This window comes from Dama dama, chromosome 19 (genome assembly GCF_033118175.1).
Source record: "Dama dama isolate Ldn47 chromosome 19, ASM3311817v1, whole genome shotgun sequence".
Classification (NCBI taxonomy): domain Eukaryota; kingdom Metazoa; phylum Chordata; class Mammalia; order Artiodactyla; family Cervidae; genus Dama; species Dama dama.
This window is the reverse complement of record NC_083699.1, coordinates 42,983,912-43,000,912: the sequence shown is the minus strand read 5'-3', so window position 1 is coordinate 43,000,912 and position 17,001 is coordinate 42,983,912. Positions and strand designations below refer to the sequence as shown.

The window sequence follows — 17,001 nt, the reverse complement described above, 5'->3', positions numbered from 1 at the left end:
TCTAGTCAAGGCTATGGTTTTTCCAGTGGTCATGTATGGATGTGAGATTTGGACTGTGAAGAAAGCTGAGCACCGAAAAATTGATGCTTTTGAACTGTGGTGTTGGAGAAGACTCTCGAGAGTCCCTTGGACTGCAAGGAGATCCAACCAGTCCATCCTAAAGGAGATCTGTCCTGAGTGTTCATTGGGAGGACTGATGTTGAAACTGAAACTCCAATACCTTGGCCACCTGATGTGAAGAATTGACTCATTGGAAAAGACCCTGATGCTGGGAGGGATTGGAGGCAGGAGGAGAAGGGGATGACAGAGGATGAGATGGCTGGATGGCATCACCAACTCGATGGACATGAGTTTGAGTAAACTCCAGGAGTTGGTGATGGACAGGGAGGCCTGGTGTGCTGTGATTCATGGGGTTGCAAAGAGTCGGACATGACTGAGCGACTGAACTGAACTGAAAGTAAGTTTGCAAATCATACATCTGATAAGGCACTGGTATCTGGAATTTGAAGAAGCCTCCCAACTTAATAATAAAAAGAGAAAAAACTCAATTAAAAAAATTTTTCAAGGTATTTGGACAGATATTTCTATTTAATCTTGACAAATAAAGGCCATTCTGAATTCTAAAAAAAAAAAATCTATGTACTGACTTGTCAGAATTCCAGAGTCTCTGCTTTTGCCTTCTTTCTCGTGCCTGCTGATTTTATTCACTAATTTAACTGATGTGTCAGGAATCTTACCAAGAACTAACAGGGTCAGAGAGAGGTCAGAATTAAATTGTTCAATTTTTCTACTTACTGGAAAAAAAGTCCAAGAGTTTAATAGAGTCAAAAAGTGATTATTCAAGTGTGTTAGAGTCACCATATGGACCCTGACTGTTTGCTCTTTTCCTGTTGCTCATCATGAGAAACAGATAAAATATATGTGAATCTTAAAGCTATCTGTAAATTATAACTTGAAAATGTCTTCACTGACAAAATAAAAGTGTTATTTATCTGCTGTAATTGAAATACAGATTAAGTGACTTAAAAACTTGTCTTCAAAATGTGAAGTGAAAGCGTTGTAAGTTTCTTAAAATTGCATGTGTGCATGCTTAGTCACTTCAGTTGTGTCCGACTCTTGGTGACCCCATGGACTGTAACCCCCAGGGTCCTCTATCTATGAGATTCTTCAGGCAATAATACTGGAGTGAGTTGCCATTTCCTCCTCTAGGGAATCTTCCCAATCCAAGCATCGAACCCTTATCTCCTGTGTCTCCTACATTGCAGGTGGATTCTTTAACCACTAGGTTACCTGGGAAGCCTCTCTTAAAGATCAGGTCTCTGTTATTGGAACAATCTGTTTTTTCCTATTTATGGACAAGAGACAACTTGGGTTAAGAATGTGACTTTGCAGTTGGATAGATCTAGCTTTCACTTTTGGTTCCACAACTTTCTCCCTTTGCCAATAAAGGTGAAATGTTACAACAATTATATAATTATTGAGGGATTGAGGTGGGAATTAAATAAGATACAGTAATGTGAAGTGCTTAGAACAGGAACTGACATGGGATGACTGCTCACTGAATGGCAACAATAACATCAGTATATAATATTACTGTGTCTACTAATGGCAGGCCTGCCTGGTGACTCAGCAGTAATGAATCTGCCTGCAATGCAGGAGACCCGTGTTCAATCCCTAGGTCAAGAAGATCCCCTGGGGGAGGACATGGCAACACATCAGGGTACTCTTGCCTAGAGAATCACGTGGACAGAGGAGCCTGGCAGGCTGCAGACCATAGGGTCGCACAGAGTCAGACAACTGAAGTGACTAATGGTTCCAGGAACAAACATACTAACTTCATTTATCTAACACAGTCAATAGGGAAAACTTGTTTTTCTTTGAACAATTAATTTGGCTATACACTCATGTGAAGAATTCGGTAAAATAATTTGATTGTTAGGGAGAGAGGACTGAATGATTTAATGAAAGGTCTTTGTAAGTTTTTTTCCCAAAGAGAATGGGTGGTCGTGAATAAGGAATTTATTTGTCATTAAATTGCCAACATCAACTAAAACATAACAGAAGAAAAGGTTTAGAAAGTTGTATCAGATATCCTGAAAAAGCCTTTGTGGAAAGAAACATAACATAATGTTGTTTAAAAAGAAGTCATCAGTACCTAACCTTATCTGAGAAGACAAGTCAATTATTTAGCCTCTTATTAGAAGGCAAACCCTGTGAGAACAGGGTTCCTTGTTTTGTATAACAGAATTAAAGAAAAAAATTCAGAATAACCTTATTTACATTTAAAAACATTTTTTTTTTTAAATTAGTGAACCATGAGTTGAACTTGTCTCTAATACAGTTTTAGAGCAAATACATCTTAAGTCTCTTGTGAGAAAAAGTAAATGCCAAGACCAGAGGTCACTACTGCATCTTCAGTTGTAAAATTGCAACTATAGATATACCAAAAGACTTTTACTTTAAAAAAAAAAGTACAATTAAAGCAAGTATTAAAGAGAGTAATTGATGGGACATCTGCCAACTTTGAATTAATTAGATTCAACCTTAATTTTTAAAAAGTGTTGGCTGCAGCAAAATGATAGAGTAAGACATTAATGTTCCCATTATGATTCACTTCAAATTTGAAGTCTTCCCAGCTCAAATCTGTTTGGTTGGTTAAAAATGAAGTGATGGTTGCAAATAACAACAGTAGCCGGAAAACTATACCCAGTTCTAAATTAGCCAAATGAAAGGCATTGTTCCCATTTCATTGTTATGAAAATCTAACTGGCAGGTTCTCTAGTCTTAGTTTTAGCTTTATGAGGTGCATGTGTCTGAGCATGTGTGCATGAATAGGAACGCCTGCTTTTAGTGAAATGGGCAGATATGAGATATATTGATTGGGTTCTTCCTGCCATTGAGTGAGTAGAAAACCTGTCACTTCTCCAAGTAGTGAATCATGTTGACAGAGAGCAATACATTTTATAAGGTTTTTTTTTTTCTTTGTTCAGATCATTTGTAGTTGAAGCACATTTGCCACCTTTTAAAAGTGATCTCTGCAGCATTCCAGAGCCATTGAAATATTCGTCTTGACCTGGATAGTCAGTTTCTCTGCTAGCGCACGGAAGATTTTTAACATGAACGTGATTCTATCAACCACTCTTTGTTTTGGACTCCTAACTTTGTTATCTGTAATGATCTTTTTAGAATCGGTTCATGGGCTGCCATATTTTATTCAAGGTATGTACACATGAATGCAAAATCCTACAGGTGGGTAAATAATCCTTATTCTCCTATTTGCGTTGCTTTGATTTTTCTATCATTATGGCAATAATGTTTTAAACATCAATATAATTTAATCTTCAGACAACCCTTTAGTAGTTGCTGTTTTAAATTAAATGTAATCTGTAATGCTGTTCTCAATTAATTTTAACTGACACTGTACTAAATTAATTTCAACTGCATTTGAAATTGCATTTGAAAGGGAAATCTCTTACTTATTTCTATTCCATTAAAAAGACGGGGATGTATAAATAGTAATACAGTGCAATGCACATTTCAAAAGTACATCTTCAGGAAAAAATAAAAGAGTTTCATCCAGTGAGATTATTAGTAAATTACTTATAAAAGGAGAATGACTCTGAGACCATATCAAGACAACATTTTTATGTGCAGAGAACTAGGGAGAATGATACATTGGGAAATTTATATAGTACTTTCAGGAGAGGGTGTTAACACCCACATAATTCATTGACTGTAATCAGATTTCTAAATACTTAGGGTACTTATATTAAATGAAATTATGTAATTTTTGACATCTACAAATACCATGATAAATTTAGAGAAAATAAGTTTCTATTCTGGTCATATTGGAACTTGATCTTTTAAAAAAATTTTTCATTGCATTCTGTAGTGGAAATAGCTTTTAATCTGGGAATCAGTGGAGTTAGATTTAATGCTGATTTACTAGGCAAACAACCTAACCTCATTGAAACTTTTATATATGTCTTTACCTTTTAAAAATAATAAAATAGTGCTGTTTAATATCTTGTCCAGTTTGAATTGATCATATAACTGACCTCTTTGTCAGGAAGAGGGAGACAGACAGCCTTTGCTTTTGTCTTTCTTAGGCAAACCAAGACAAAATTTAATAAATTTTGTTTACATGACTCTGGGTTGAGAAAAGGGATTAAGTTTCCTCTTTCAGATCTAATCCAACTTTACTAGACCGTGGTTTTAAAAGTCAAAGAAAATTAGAACAGTTCTTTTGATAGTGGAAATAAAATTGCATAAACCCTTTTTATTTATTTATTGGGATTTTCCCTTTGAAAAACAAATACAAGCCTAGGACCTAACTGCAAGACCTAAATACAAGCTTGGGGATGAAAATCTGTATTTTATTTTAGGCACTCACATTTTGTCTTTGGCCAGCCAAAATCATTGTACTTTGTAGGCCTTCATTGCTTTTCCTATGAAATAATGGGATTTTCAATGTTCTTAACAGCATAAATGTGTGAGGAAGGAAACATCTGGCCATTCACAGAAGACTCTGCAAAATGAGGATGTTAGTGGTAACTGTATTATAACTTCTGATATAATGTATATGAAATACAGAAAAATCCAACTCAAACTTTTTACTAGATTACAAACAGATAACATCTCTGACCCCAGAATACCACACACTGATGTCCATATATCATTGGCAACATATAGGAAAGGTTTCTCTCTGGGACCCCTTGATCTCAGTTTCACTATATGTAAATAGAGAAGACAAGTTATTGGGAAGTTTATTTTCTAATCTAAATTGTCCAGGAATAGAGTAAACTTCTCACCATTTTTCAAAGCAACTAAATGTTTGACTTATTTTAGTCTTTTAACACTGTTTTCAAATAAGCATTTGTCCACTGATAGACCAAAGGTGGAGTACCATCCTCTCTGTGTTAGATGCCACCCAAGACCAAGAACACAATCTTCCAGCTTTCCTATGGTTTTGGGGTCACATGAAAGGTGCCTCATAAGCCTGAAACTGGGCAAATTGCCTACCGTGAAATGAACAGCTGTGAATATCATGACTAGAAAGACTATTTAAAAATTTTTTGGTATATTATCATTTGAGGGTGTTCCAGGTTTCTTTCTGGCAAAATTTCTTATCTATACCCCATAAAAAGCGTCACATTCAAATGACAAGCAAGGACACAACTGCATCTTTTAAGCTTCAATGTCACAGGTGGTAATGAGTCTTTTTTTCCCTTGTATATTGCAAAAGTAATCACTCATTTCTGAGTAACTTTGCCATCCTTTCTGGTAAAGGGACATTGGCACTTGGGTAGTTTTTTTATTCAAACAGTTTCTTTATCAACATTAACTTTTAATTCAAAGACAAAAATATTAAAAGTGCATGCATCTTTTCTTTTAAAGCTGTATCTGTTTTAAGACTAAAAATAAAAATGAGAAAAAAAGGTTTATTTTCTATTATTTTTCTTATCTTTCTAATGTCTTACTTTAGAAAATTCACTTTTAAATTTTAAACTCACTAATCTATCTTTTGTCCACACAATATCAGTTATTATGACTGAACTGGAACAGGATCTTATGGTCCTTGCCCCCTAACCCCCTTGCCCATGTCCTCAGACTTCCTTTTTTTTTGTGGAAAAACTTTAGACAAAGAATAAGTTGAATCGGAGAACTGAGAAAATGAAGAAACAAAGGGAAACAGTCAAAGGAAGCCCAGTAACAATAATGTAGTCTTTGAGCATAATCAAGGACCTTTAGTTCCTCCTCAAAGGCCATAGATAATATTCTGAGCCATATCCTGTGAGCTGTCTCATAGATACTGAAACATCAGGTGGAGAAATTAACCACCTGACGACCAGACTGCAGTCATGACACAAGCAGCCACAATTCTGAGAACTGGCCTCAAAGAAATTGAAACAAACTGACGCTGGAACTGAAGATTAGCAGTACCTAAAATAAGCAAGATTACACTGGTCAGAACACTGATGACCAATTTCAAGATGACTGTCAGAGCTGACATGTTTATGCATGTAGCCCCCTCCCTCAGCCTATAAAAGCTCTGCCCCCTGACAATTAGGGGGCAGTCAGACATTGGACAGTTCTCTGCCCTCTGCAACCCTCCTGGTTGCTGGCATCCAAAATAAAGCAAACTTTCCTTTCCATTAAGCTGGCCTCTTTGAATGGCTTTTGAGTGGCAGCAGCTGGACCTGGGTTTGGTAACATGAGGAGAAAAAGAGAAGGAAGAATGTTCCTATAGAAATTATATGATAAAGGTTTGATTATTTTAGGCCACCTTACAAAGTTCATTTTGTTTATAAGACACTAATTATTATTTTAATTGCATTACAATCCTGTTGAATCTTCATTTTTTATAGCTTGAATAAAGTCTATTGTCCTAATTTCTACCCCAGAATCAAAATATTTAGGAAAATTTGGTTGATTTTTTCTGTTTTTAGAGTGCTGAGAGAGTGGGCTGGGAGGTAAATGGACAAAGATCTAAAGCTATGAACACAGAGAAACTAGGCACCATCTGACCACTACCACAAGGTTGCCTTGGATGGTTCAAGGCAATTCCCAGAACACAAAATAGCTCATATTTATATGTGTATAAAATCTCAAAGTCAAATTTTACATTTTTATCTTAAAAACAACTTTTAATTTATATTTTTTATGTTAAACACAATAGTAGAAAAATTTTTTTAAATACAGATGAAAAAACAAAGTACAGCTTACTGTAATTCTATTAAGGCAGAAATAATTACGGGTAAATTTTAGACTGTAAACTTCCAGGTATATTCTCCATCTTTGCTTCCTTCTCTTTCTCACAATCTCTCTTTGAGGGTTCATATACATTCAATGATTTTTAAAACAGTTTGTCTTTTTATATTACACATCTCTCTCTATACACATTTTATTGGCAAGTATACACACTTTCCAGGTTGTGCAGTGGTAAGGAATCTGCCTGTCAATGCAGGAGATGCAAGAGACTCAGGTACTATCCATGGGTCAGGAAGATCACCTGGAGGAGGAAATGACAACCCACTCCATTATTCTTCCCTGGAAAATTCTATGGACAGAGGGGCCTAGCAGGTTACACTATAGTCCGTGGCATCGCAAAGAGTTGGACATGATTGAGCAACTGAGGACACATACGCATTAATAGTTACTTGTAAAATCTATTTAATCAGAAACACATTCAAGTGACACAGATTGAAAAGAGCTTTCACTTCACTGAGGTAATTATTACAGGAAATGAATTGCTTCCAGATAAAGAAGATACAGATAGTGAAGAACTATTGCGGGCTCTACTGAACAAAAATTTTGGCTTCCAAAGACCTTCCAACATTGGTGAGTTAAGAATAAAGTCAAACATTATTTATTCCATCTTCTGACCTGTTTTCTCTACATGTTAATTTATATTAAAGAAAGTAATAATTACTAATTTAAAGCTGCACTGAAGGCTTAAGTGTCTGTTATTTCATATTCATGCTAAAAGCAATGGCATTAATAAAAAACATTAAAATCTTATTTTGTTCAATTACAGTATTCTAATGGGGTTAGTAACTGTCGAGTTACAAAACAGTTATCCTTACTTATATTTTTCCCTCTCATCTGTGTCACTCCCCACAGGTAGAGTTAGTATTTTCTTTAACTAAATGCTTCCAGGGTATTATTAAGTGTTCTGAAATAGGTTTCCACTAGAAATATCTCAAGTTATCTGTGGTTTTGTGGCACTTTTTTTGCAATCAGATTCTTAGAATTTGGGAAATGACTGGAGTAGAAACCATTGAGAAATTTAGGCTCCACCAAGCTTTTCTTTTCTTTGAGGTACAGGATAATCTGATTTACAATTATGCATCAGATTGGTCTCCAAGAAATGATAGATACTGTCAGAAATTTAGCAAGTCTAACCTGAGAGACAGTGTGACAGTATGATAATGTACTGCTCTCTCGGAAAACATCTCTTCTAAAAAAATGTCTATTCATGGGACAGGGTACTGGTTAAAACAATACCTTAATAAATACTTAAAAATACAAGATTTAAAAATTAGAAATAAGATGTTTCATTGAGGAAAATGGACATGATTATAAAAAGAAAAATCTGTACTCAAATTGTAAAACCCAGAGAGATTACTATTAGTATTTTGGGAAATTTCCCTCTTGATTAAATTTTACAGATAAGATTTGTGGCCTACTGTTTTTTTTTCACTTAATATTTTTTCATGAGAATGTCCCCATGCCAGTGTAAAAATTTACTTCAAAAAAGTAGTCCTGATTAGAACTATGAAAAGTCCCTATCTAAGAAAACTCCATATTTATGATAGAAATTAGATGCTTGCTCATTATATTACTGATTATATTTCAGCATTACAGGCACTGAAAAAATGTTTGGGCTTTATATTGGAGATACATGGGTGATTTCAAATCATACCAAAAAAATACCTTATCTTTCTGAATGTGTGACCTGAAGTGAATTAAATATTACTTGCAATGTACATTTTTCATATGACAAATGTGTCTTGCAGATATAGAACTGGCTAACAAGTTGGAGGAACTTAACCAGGTGAGAATGTGAAACACATGAAATCTCAATTTTCATAATTATTATAAGACAATTTCTTTTGAAACAGTAGTTTTTAAAATTATTAATACTATATTTTAAAACTATTATTCTTGCTAGAAAAAGAGTGAAGTAATTCACTAGGAAAAACAATCAAATTCTACTAAAAAAAGAAGAAAAGGAAAACAAGACAAAACTATAACTGAAGTGATCATGGGATAAAATGTCTAGAAATCTGGATTTTAGATCCAGCTCTCCAATCACCTAGGAGACCATGGAAGAATTAAAATTCTCTGGATCTAAATCTCCTCATCTATAAAATAGGAGGCTATAATTAGATTGGTGGTTTTCAAAAGCTATTATTACTTTTCAAAGTGGAAATATTTTTTTCCAAACAAAATTGTATGTGGTCCCAGTAAATGAAACATATAAAAGTGGAGCTGTTCTGCTTGAAGCAGCTAGTTTGGGAGGAGAGGAAGTGAAGTGCTGCATTCTTGACCTGTCTTTGGCCTCGGGACAGGGAACCCCTTGGCAACCTTATCCCCCAACTTCTCTCTATGAGGAAAATTGGAAAATCATTGCATTAGATTATTTCTTAACTCTTTCAAACACAACTGCATGCAAATTCATTATCATATAAAGCATGTGGCTGTGACAGAAGTATGCCCCATCAATTATTAGCAGCTAGGACATGGATACATGCAGTAGCTCAAGTTGAATTCTGTTTTGATAAGAGTTAGATCTCTAGGGTTTAGGCAATCAGTGATCTTGCTAAAGATCAACTTGGCTTACACTCTGGATGGAAACCTTCAGATCTCAAAATACTTCTCCTTTCCCACTAGGAAGGACAAATATTTCAGGAAATTCGAACATACACATAAGTCTTTGAAACTCCTTGAAAAGGACTGGTCATTTTGGGTGACAGCAAATCAGTTCCAGCTACACAGGCTGTGTTTACAGGCTTCCCATTAATGAACACTGAGACTTGACTTCCTTCACCATAAACCCGTTTGTTCCTGATTGTCTGTTGAGTCATGGACCTTTCCCAGCCAGTTACTAAATGCAAGTTTCCTTTTATTTTTCTGTTTAATTATTTTTATTTTTTTATTACTCATTTCTTTTTCTGTTGCTCTTTCCTCCTTCCTTTTGTCCATCTTTCCTTCTTCCTCCTTTTCTTGCTCTTTCTTCTTTCATAGAAAATGGTATTGCTGTTATTAAAGGCTAATAATTTTCATATTTGATTTTTAACAGCTGGAAAAGCTGAAAGATCAGCTCATGGAAGCAAAGGATGCTGAGATGTCTTATGCGATAGATGGTCTATCTTCTTCCCATCCTAATAAGCGAGGTAAGTTTTCCCTTCAAAGTCTTAACATTGAATTTTAAGATTACTTTTGCAAGTATTTCTGAGAGGAAGAAATTAAGTTGACACTTCTTTATCTTATGTTGATGATCAGATCAAAGTTCATATTTAAAAAAAAAATTCCAATGAAGGCTTCCCCAATGGCTCAGATGATAAAGAATCTGCCTGCAATGTGGGAGATCGGGTTTCAATCCCTGGATTGGGAAGATCCCTTGGAGAAGGGAATGGCTACCCACTCCAGTATTCTTACCTGGAGAATTCCATGGACAGAGGAGCCTGGTGGGCTACAGTCCTTGTGATCTCAGAGTAGGACATGACTGAGTGACTGAACACACAGACATTCAAATGAAGGCATTAAATGTCTGTGAACTCTGTCACATATACAACATGGTTAGCAAGGTCATATGTTCCAGATTTAAGTAAAATTAGACTTTCATGGTTTAAAACTGTCTGTCACCCTTGCCATTTTGCTTAAACACTGGAGAGTAAGGAGTACTCTCTTTGCTATAACACTTAGCCTAGGTTTTGATTCATAATATTTAATTTTAGAGAGATTTGTCTTTTGGATCCCTATAACTTTTTATAACATTCCTGGAAAATTCTTGTGTATTAAAAAATTGAATGTATGTCTCTTTATTCATGTTGTGGTATGAGATTTGCTAAGGCATGTCTTATTCATTTTTGCTTGTCCCCTTCCTCTCAGGTTTGTTTTTAACTACTGTAAAAAAGCAGTTTTTACAATGGAAGAGGATGAAACAGCATTCTTTAGACACTTAGCATATACTAGACATTTTATATTTTACTATTTCAGGTTGTTGTGGTTAAGTATATAGAGTCTATAGTTAGACTGCCTGGGTTTAAATTGTAATATTGATATATCCTACATGTGTGACCTTGGGCAATAATCTAACTTCCTGTGACTCATTTTCTTTGCCCCCAAATGCAAATAATAATAATCATCTTTATGGGATTGTTAGGGGGATTTTATAAGTTAATATATGAATGTCACTTAGAACAATATCTGGCATGTAATCAGTATTATGTAAGCCTCACTTAAAAAATTCATATTGATCATTATTACTATAATTATTATTTTATTTTCATCATAATCACCATAAGATAGCTTTTACTATGCCTATATTATAGATGGGAAAATTACATCTCAGAGGAGTTAAATAGCATGCTGAAAATAACCCAGTTACTAAGTGATTTAACCAGTGAGCCTGAAGGACATAGATAGAGGATATATTGGAAGGTGGAAGGGAGAGAATCTTCAGGCTTTCGAAGGACTTTAGCTTTTACTAACTGTCATACTGGGTAAGACTGAAGGCAAAATGAGAAAGGGATGGCAGAGGATGAGATGGTTAGTTGACATCACTGACTCCAGGAAATAGTGGAGGATGGAGGAGTCTGGTTGCTTCTCTCAATCCTTATAATCAATTCATAGAATCACAGAGTTGGACACGACTTAGTGGCTGAACAACAATTATCATATGGGAAATCACTAAAATTTGGAGCAAGTGAGTGCTAAGAAATGTTTCAACAGAACCACTTTTGATGTTTAATGGAGAATATAGTGCTGTTGCTGCTGCTAAGTCGCTTCAGTTATGTCCAACTCTGTGTGACCCATAGACGGCAGCCCACCAGGCTCCTCTGTCCTTGCGATTCTCCAGGCAAGAATACTGGAGTGGGTTGCCATTTCCTTCTCCAATGGATACATGCATGCTAAGCAGCCTACCAGGTTTCTCTGTCCGCAGGATTCTCCAGGCAAGAACACTGGAGTGGGTTGCCATTTCCTTCTCCAGAATACACTGTGAAGAGGAGCAAAAATGGAAACAGAGAGACCTTTAAAGAGGCTAATTTAAGGATCTAGATAATAAATGATGGTAACTTTAGTTAGGGTGGCAGTAGTGAATTGATAAGAAGGAGTCTGATACTAGATATATTTTGAAAAAGGAAAAAAAATCAACAAAATTTGCTCTAAAATTATATATGAGTTGTAGAAAAAAGAGGAAGGTTTGTAAATGACTCCAAGGTTTTGCTCTAAGTGACTAGGGATAAAAGGGCAATTTCTGTTTATTGAGGGCTTTCCTGATGGCTCAGAAGGTAAATAATCTGCCTGCAATGCAGGAAACTCAGGTTTGATCTCTCAGTGGGGACGATCCCCTGAAGAAGGGAATGGCTACCCACTTCAGTATTCTTGCCTGGAGAATTCCATGGACAGAGAGTTGGAGGAGGCAACATGGTGCAAGGGTTTGGTGATGGAAAAGAGTTGGTATAGAGATTTGTTGAATCTTTTCATAGTCAATATGGCCTAGGCTATGATATTTAGTCCAAATCTCAGAGACTTAATATAAGGAAATCCATAAAGTTCAATGCACATAGTATTAATGCAAGACTCTTTTAGTTTGTGGCTGTATCATCTAGATTGTTGCTGTAACTTGACTGCCTCCAAGATTACCAAGATGAAGGAGAGGGATAGAGGCTGCATCTCAGCTCTCAGCTGCCTCCGTTCAGGGACATGCATCACCTCTACTGATCCACTGCCTTTAATTAGTCACTTGAGCTGCCACCAAAATATTGGAAGAACAAGCTAATAAAGGTTAGAAAGCACTTATAAAAGTACATGGGGAGTACCGCCTCCACCACAGTCAATCCTTTGATCTTTTCTTAACCACATAGATTATACTCAACTGAGTCTCTGTTAGAGACAAGCCCAAATTCCTTTCACTGCTGCACCCCAAACAAAGAACAGGCTCTCCAGGAGATACTAAGTCAAATACAATGTGGCTCCACTTCATTCACAGACTTATTAGCTAAAAGGACAAATTCAATAATAAGCATGGGAATAGGGAAAGGATAACAACAATCAACCATCTTATTCATAAAGGAAAAGAACATGAGACATGAGTGGTAACCTCTAGCAATTCTGAAATCCCACAGGGCAAATATTATAAAGGTCTCTTACCCTGGAGATGGAGAAAAGTTTCTTGCTTAGGACCTACTAGTGTGTAGGAGGAGTCCTTTGTCCATTGTGTTGTTTCTCCTTTCTCTACCTTTTCTGAAGCTTTTGCTTTTTTTTTTTTTTTTTCCATTTTTCATCCCTCAACACAGCTTATGTGCTTTTGGGGGACTGTTCTCTTTGAGGCCTGAATGGTTTTCTCAGGCCTCCTCCTACTCTCACAAAATTGGAGGTTCAAGGTTTATTTCATTTTAAAGTGTCAAAGATGTTTTTAGTTCTAGGGTTTATGGTGTCTTTGACAATGATTTCTTTTCCCAATTTAGACAGCCTCTCAACTGTTGCTACATAGTTTTTAAAAAACTATTTTAACTACTTTGTATTCTTACCCCCAACTGAGTTGCCTTGAAGAATATACTTTGAAAAGTAATACTTAATCTAATTTTTTGCCCTGAATTCCTTATTTTAATTGATTCTTACCTGACTTCACTCACTTAGAATCATTTTAAATCCCTCTTTATAGTTTTGGTATCTAGAAACAGCTCTTAAAATATTTCAAGGTCTTGTTATTTCTGAACTACCTTTGTTTCTTTTTTATTTATTTGTAAAGATACCTTTTTCCCCTAAGCTTATTATTTTTTGTAATACCTGGCTAAGTGAATCCACCAGAAACCTAAAAACACTGCCAGTGTTTTATTTCCTTACCTTTTTCTTCTAGAAGTTCCAGAGGAACACATTCTGAATCCGAACTGTTATAGATGTCAGTTTTCCCACACATTTTGCTACTTTGTAAAATGACTCTTCTTGTTTCCAGTCTGTGATATCAATTTCCTTGTCTGCCATTAATCAGTTGTTGAGGCTGTGCCATGATTTAGCTTCCTCTTAGAGTAGCACCCTCCTTCAAGTTATTAAGGTGTATTTTGGGATAAATTAGGCAAACCACATCAACAAAATAACCTTAAAAATTCAGTGGTGTAACCTGGTTTAAGATTTATTTCATGTTTACACGAAGCTTTGTGTACCTTGATTATTTTCCTTTGCTCATGTGTCCCTATAGCAGGATAGGAAAGATATGGAGGAAAACGCATCCTTACCTTCCAAAATTAGGCACATGTTCTCAATCTAACTTAATGGGATTAGGGGAGCACCTGGGAAATGTCAAGAAACCCAATGAACAGTTGGAGAATCCTATCTCTACTATAGATATTTTGAGCTTGTTATGCCATGCATAACAAAATCTTCCCAGTAGTGATCTGAGTAAACCCCTGAGTATCTAATTTGGAGCTTAGGAAAGTAGCCCAGACTGGAGATCTAAATATGACAGCTACCTGAATGTCAGTATTGCTTGGTATTGTGATGAGACTCTCTAGGGAATCACTCTGCTGCTGCTAAGTCGCTTCAGTTGTGTCTGACTTTGTGAGACCCCATAGACGGCAGCCCACCAGGCTCTGCTGTCCCTGGGATTCTCCAGGCAAGAGCACTGGAGTGGGTTGCCATTTCCTTCTCCAATGCATGAAAGTGAAAAGTGAAAGTGAAGTAGCTCAGTCCTGTCCGACTCTTAGCAACCCCATGGACTGCAGCCTACCAGGCTCCTCCGTCCATGGGATTTTCCAGGCAAGAGTACTGGAGTGGGGAGCCATTGCCTTCTCTGAGGGGATCACTCTAGATAGATGTAAAACAGAAGACACCCAAGGACAAATGCCAGGCCACACCAAGGTTAGAGACTGGGCAGATGAGAGAGAATTAGCAAAACAGACTGAGAAGGAGCAGCTACTGTGGAGAAAGGCCACAAGGAGAAAAATGCCTCAGATGTCAAACAGAAAAACTGTTTCCAGGAAGACATAGTTTGGCTGCTCCTAAAGCTATGGTAGGTCCAGTAAAATGAGAGCTGAGAATTTCCATCTGAACAGCAATGGGAAGGGTTTTAATTGTTTTGACAAGAATTATTTGATGGACTTTTGGTTAAGGAGAATATGATAAAACAACAGAAATGACTAACAATAGACAACTCTTTTGAGGAATTTTGTTCTGAAGGGTAGTAAAAATTGAAATATTAGCTGGAGTAACTTGGAGGAGTCAAGGAAGCTTTGTGATTGTTTTTAAGCAAGGAGATATTAAAGCATTTATGCATGTAGTAGGAACAAAGTAAATATTTGTGGTGATAAACATATGAATTAGATGCCCAGGTTAGGTGACAGAAACAACCCACATCACATCTGTCATTTTTATTGGGATAACTAGAAACAGTCTACCACGAATAACAATATATGAAGGTGAAATGAACTCAGAAATTCAGCTTAAAGCTAGAATATCCTAAACTTCTGTGAAATAATGTTATTTGTTTAACCATTTAATATATACTTGACAGACACCTGGTAAATCCTTCCTTTCATTAAAGATACAGATGTCCAACACCAAGCATCATGCTAAAAACAGGGATTAGAAGAGAGAACCAGATAGATGTCAAGAGACAGAAGAATGCTGGCTAGGGTGTTCCCCCCACCCCCCACATAAATGATAAATGATAGATAAGCATTGAGGAGTTGGTTCTACTGGTGATATCATTCATGAAGATTTCCTTCAACTGGGAAGTATATTCCAGTGTACCAGAACTGAGCTGCTCTTGAGGTGCAAGTCTTGGATATGTGTAGATTTATATTTTCCTTCTTGATTGAGATATTCAAAGATATCCAAAGGGACAGAGAGGGACTTTCCAAAATATAAAAAGAATATTGGATTAGAGGGCCAAGCTCCTCAGTTTACTGTCTGAAAATAAATTTCTGCTTTCATAGGATTTGAATGTGTTTTGTTGAAAGAAAACTCTGGCTCTTTTAGGAATGAAAAGTAAACTCTGAGTACTATCATTAACACTCTGTGTAGATGTGGTGATGAGCACTAAGGCCACAGTTTAAAGAGTAAGTGGAGTTAGGGAGAGATACCTGGGCAGGAAGATAGACTTTTATCATTTATGGCAAAGAGTGTCTTAACTGTTCTATGAGTTTTTCAACTCATTTTTATTGTGCATCCCATTAATCAATAGTGAATCAAAGACCTTTCTCCCCAAGGTCTTCATTTTATAAAACATTTAGTTTGAAGGAAATTAGAGAAATTTTAATTAACTAGATAAGTCAGACAATTGATTGAGAACAATCCACAGAAGATTTAAAATCACTCATTCATGCATCTAAAGATTTAAAATGCTGCTTGAATTAGTTTGATTTTTTTCTGAAGAATCACTTTATGATCAGAATGTGAGACTCAATTTGACAATCAAATTACATAAATATCATATGGTGGTTTGCAAAGGGAAGTTTAAATTCTCTTCCTTCTTTTTCGTCCAGTAAATAGAAGCATATTTATCACTGATTTTGTTTATTTGCTTAGTCCTCTTTGGGACTTAAGTTATGCCAACTCTAAATAGAAAGTGAAAGTTGCTCAGTCGTGTCTGACTCTTTGTGACCCCACAGAATAGTCTATGGAGTTCTCCAGGCCAGAATACTGGAGTGGGTAATCTTCCCAACCCAGGGATCGAACCCAGGTCTCCTACACTGCAGACAGATTCTTTACCAGTTGAGCCACCAGGGAAGCCCCCCTAAAATAGAGGAGTACATCTAGTGGGATGGCCTATTGTATTCTTTGAATTGTATTACATGCATTATAATGTAAAACAGAGCTGTCCATTAGAACTTTCTTTAATGAGGTGACCATTCTCTAACTTGCACTGCCTGTTATGGTCATCCATTGAGCACTTAAAAGTTGGTTAGTATTATAGAGAAGCTGAATCTTCAAAAATTTATTTAATTTTAATTAATTTAAAGATCCATATGAGTCTAACCACCACTAAATATCTGTTTTAGAAAACTTTCTCATACTCAGGCATACTTAAACTATTTTAAGTGTAATATTTTTTATCAAAAATCTTTCTAATAAAAAATTGTTTTTTTTTTTTTTTTTTTTTTAGCTTGTTTTTGGAAATACTGTGTCTAAAGTTTTTGCTCTGGGTGCAAAAAAGGATAAGAACATTAGAATAAGTTACATATCTTCCTACTTTACTGTTTATAGATCAAAGCTATTTCAAGCATAAAAAAATAGTGGCAGAATTTATACAGCTGGTTACATGCTTAAAGT

General features: G+C 36.0%; 1 protein-coding gene across 1 annotated transcript; it reads left to right on the top strand.

Annotated features, from left to right (window-relative positions):
• The first annotated feature begins 3,116 nt into the window (after positions 1-3,116).
• On the top strand, positions 3,117-16,860 carry UTS2B (urotensin 2B). Its single transcript, XM_061167917.1, has 5 exons — positions 3,117-3,219; positions 7,243-7,341; positions 8,520-8,557; positions 9,806-9,899; positions 16,835-16,860. Exons 1-5 carry the CDS (start codon positions 3,117-3,119, stop codon positions 16,858-16,860), a joined length of 360 nt encoding a protein of 119 aa, XP_061023900.1.
• Positions 16,861-17,001: the final 141 nt, after the last annotated feature.

Excerpts from the sequence above, each read along its gene's own strand:
- UTS2B (XM_061167917.1), top strand. The coding sequence starts at position 3,117 with ATGAACGTGATTCTATCAACCACTCTTTGTTTTGGACTCCTAACTTTG. Across the intron at positions 3,220-7,242 it reads GCTGCCATATTTTATTCAAG|GAAATGAATTGCTTCCAGAT; the intron begins GTATGTACACAT and ends TAATTATTACAG. Across the intron at positions 8,558-9,805 it reads AGTTGGAGGAACTTAACCAG|CTGGAAAAGCTGAAAGATCA; the intron begins GTGAGAATGTGA and ends GATTTTTAACAG.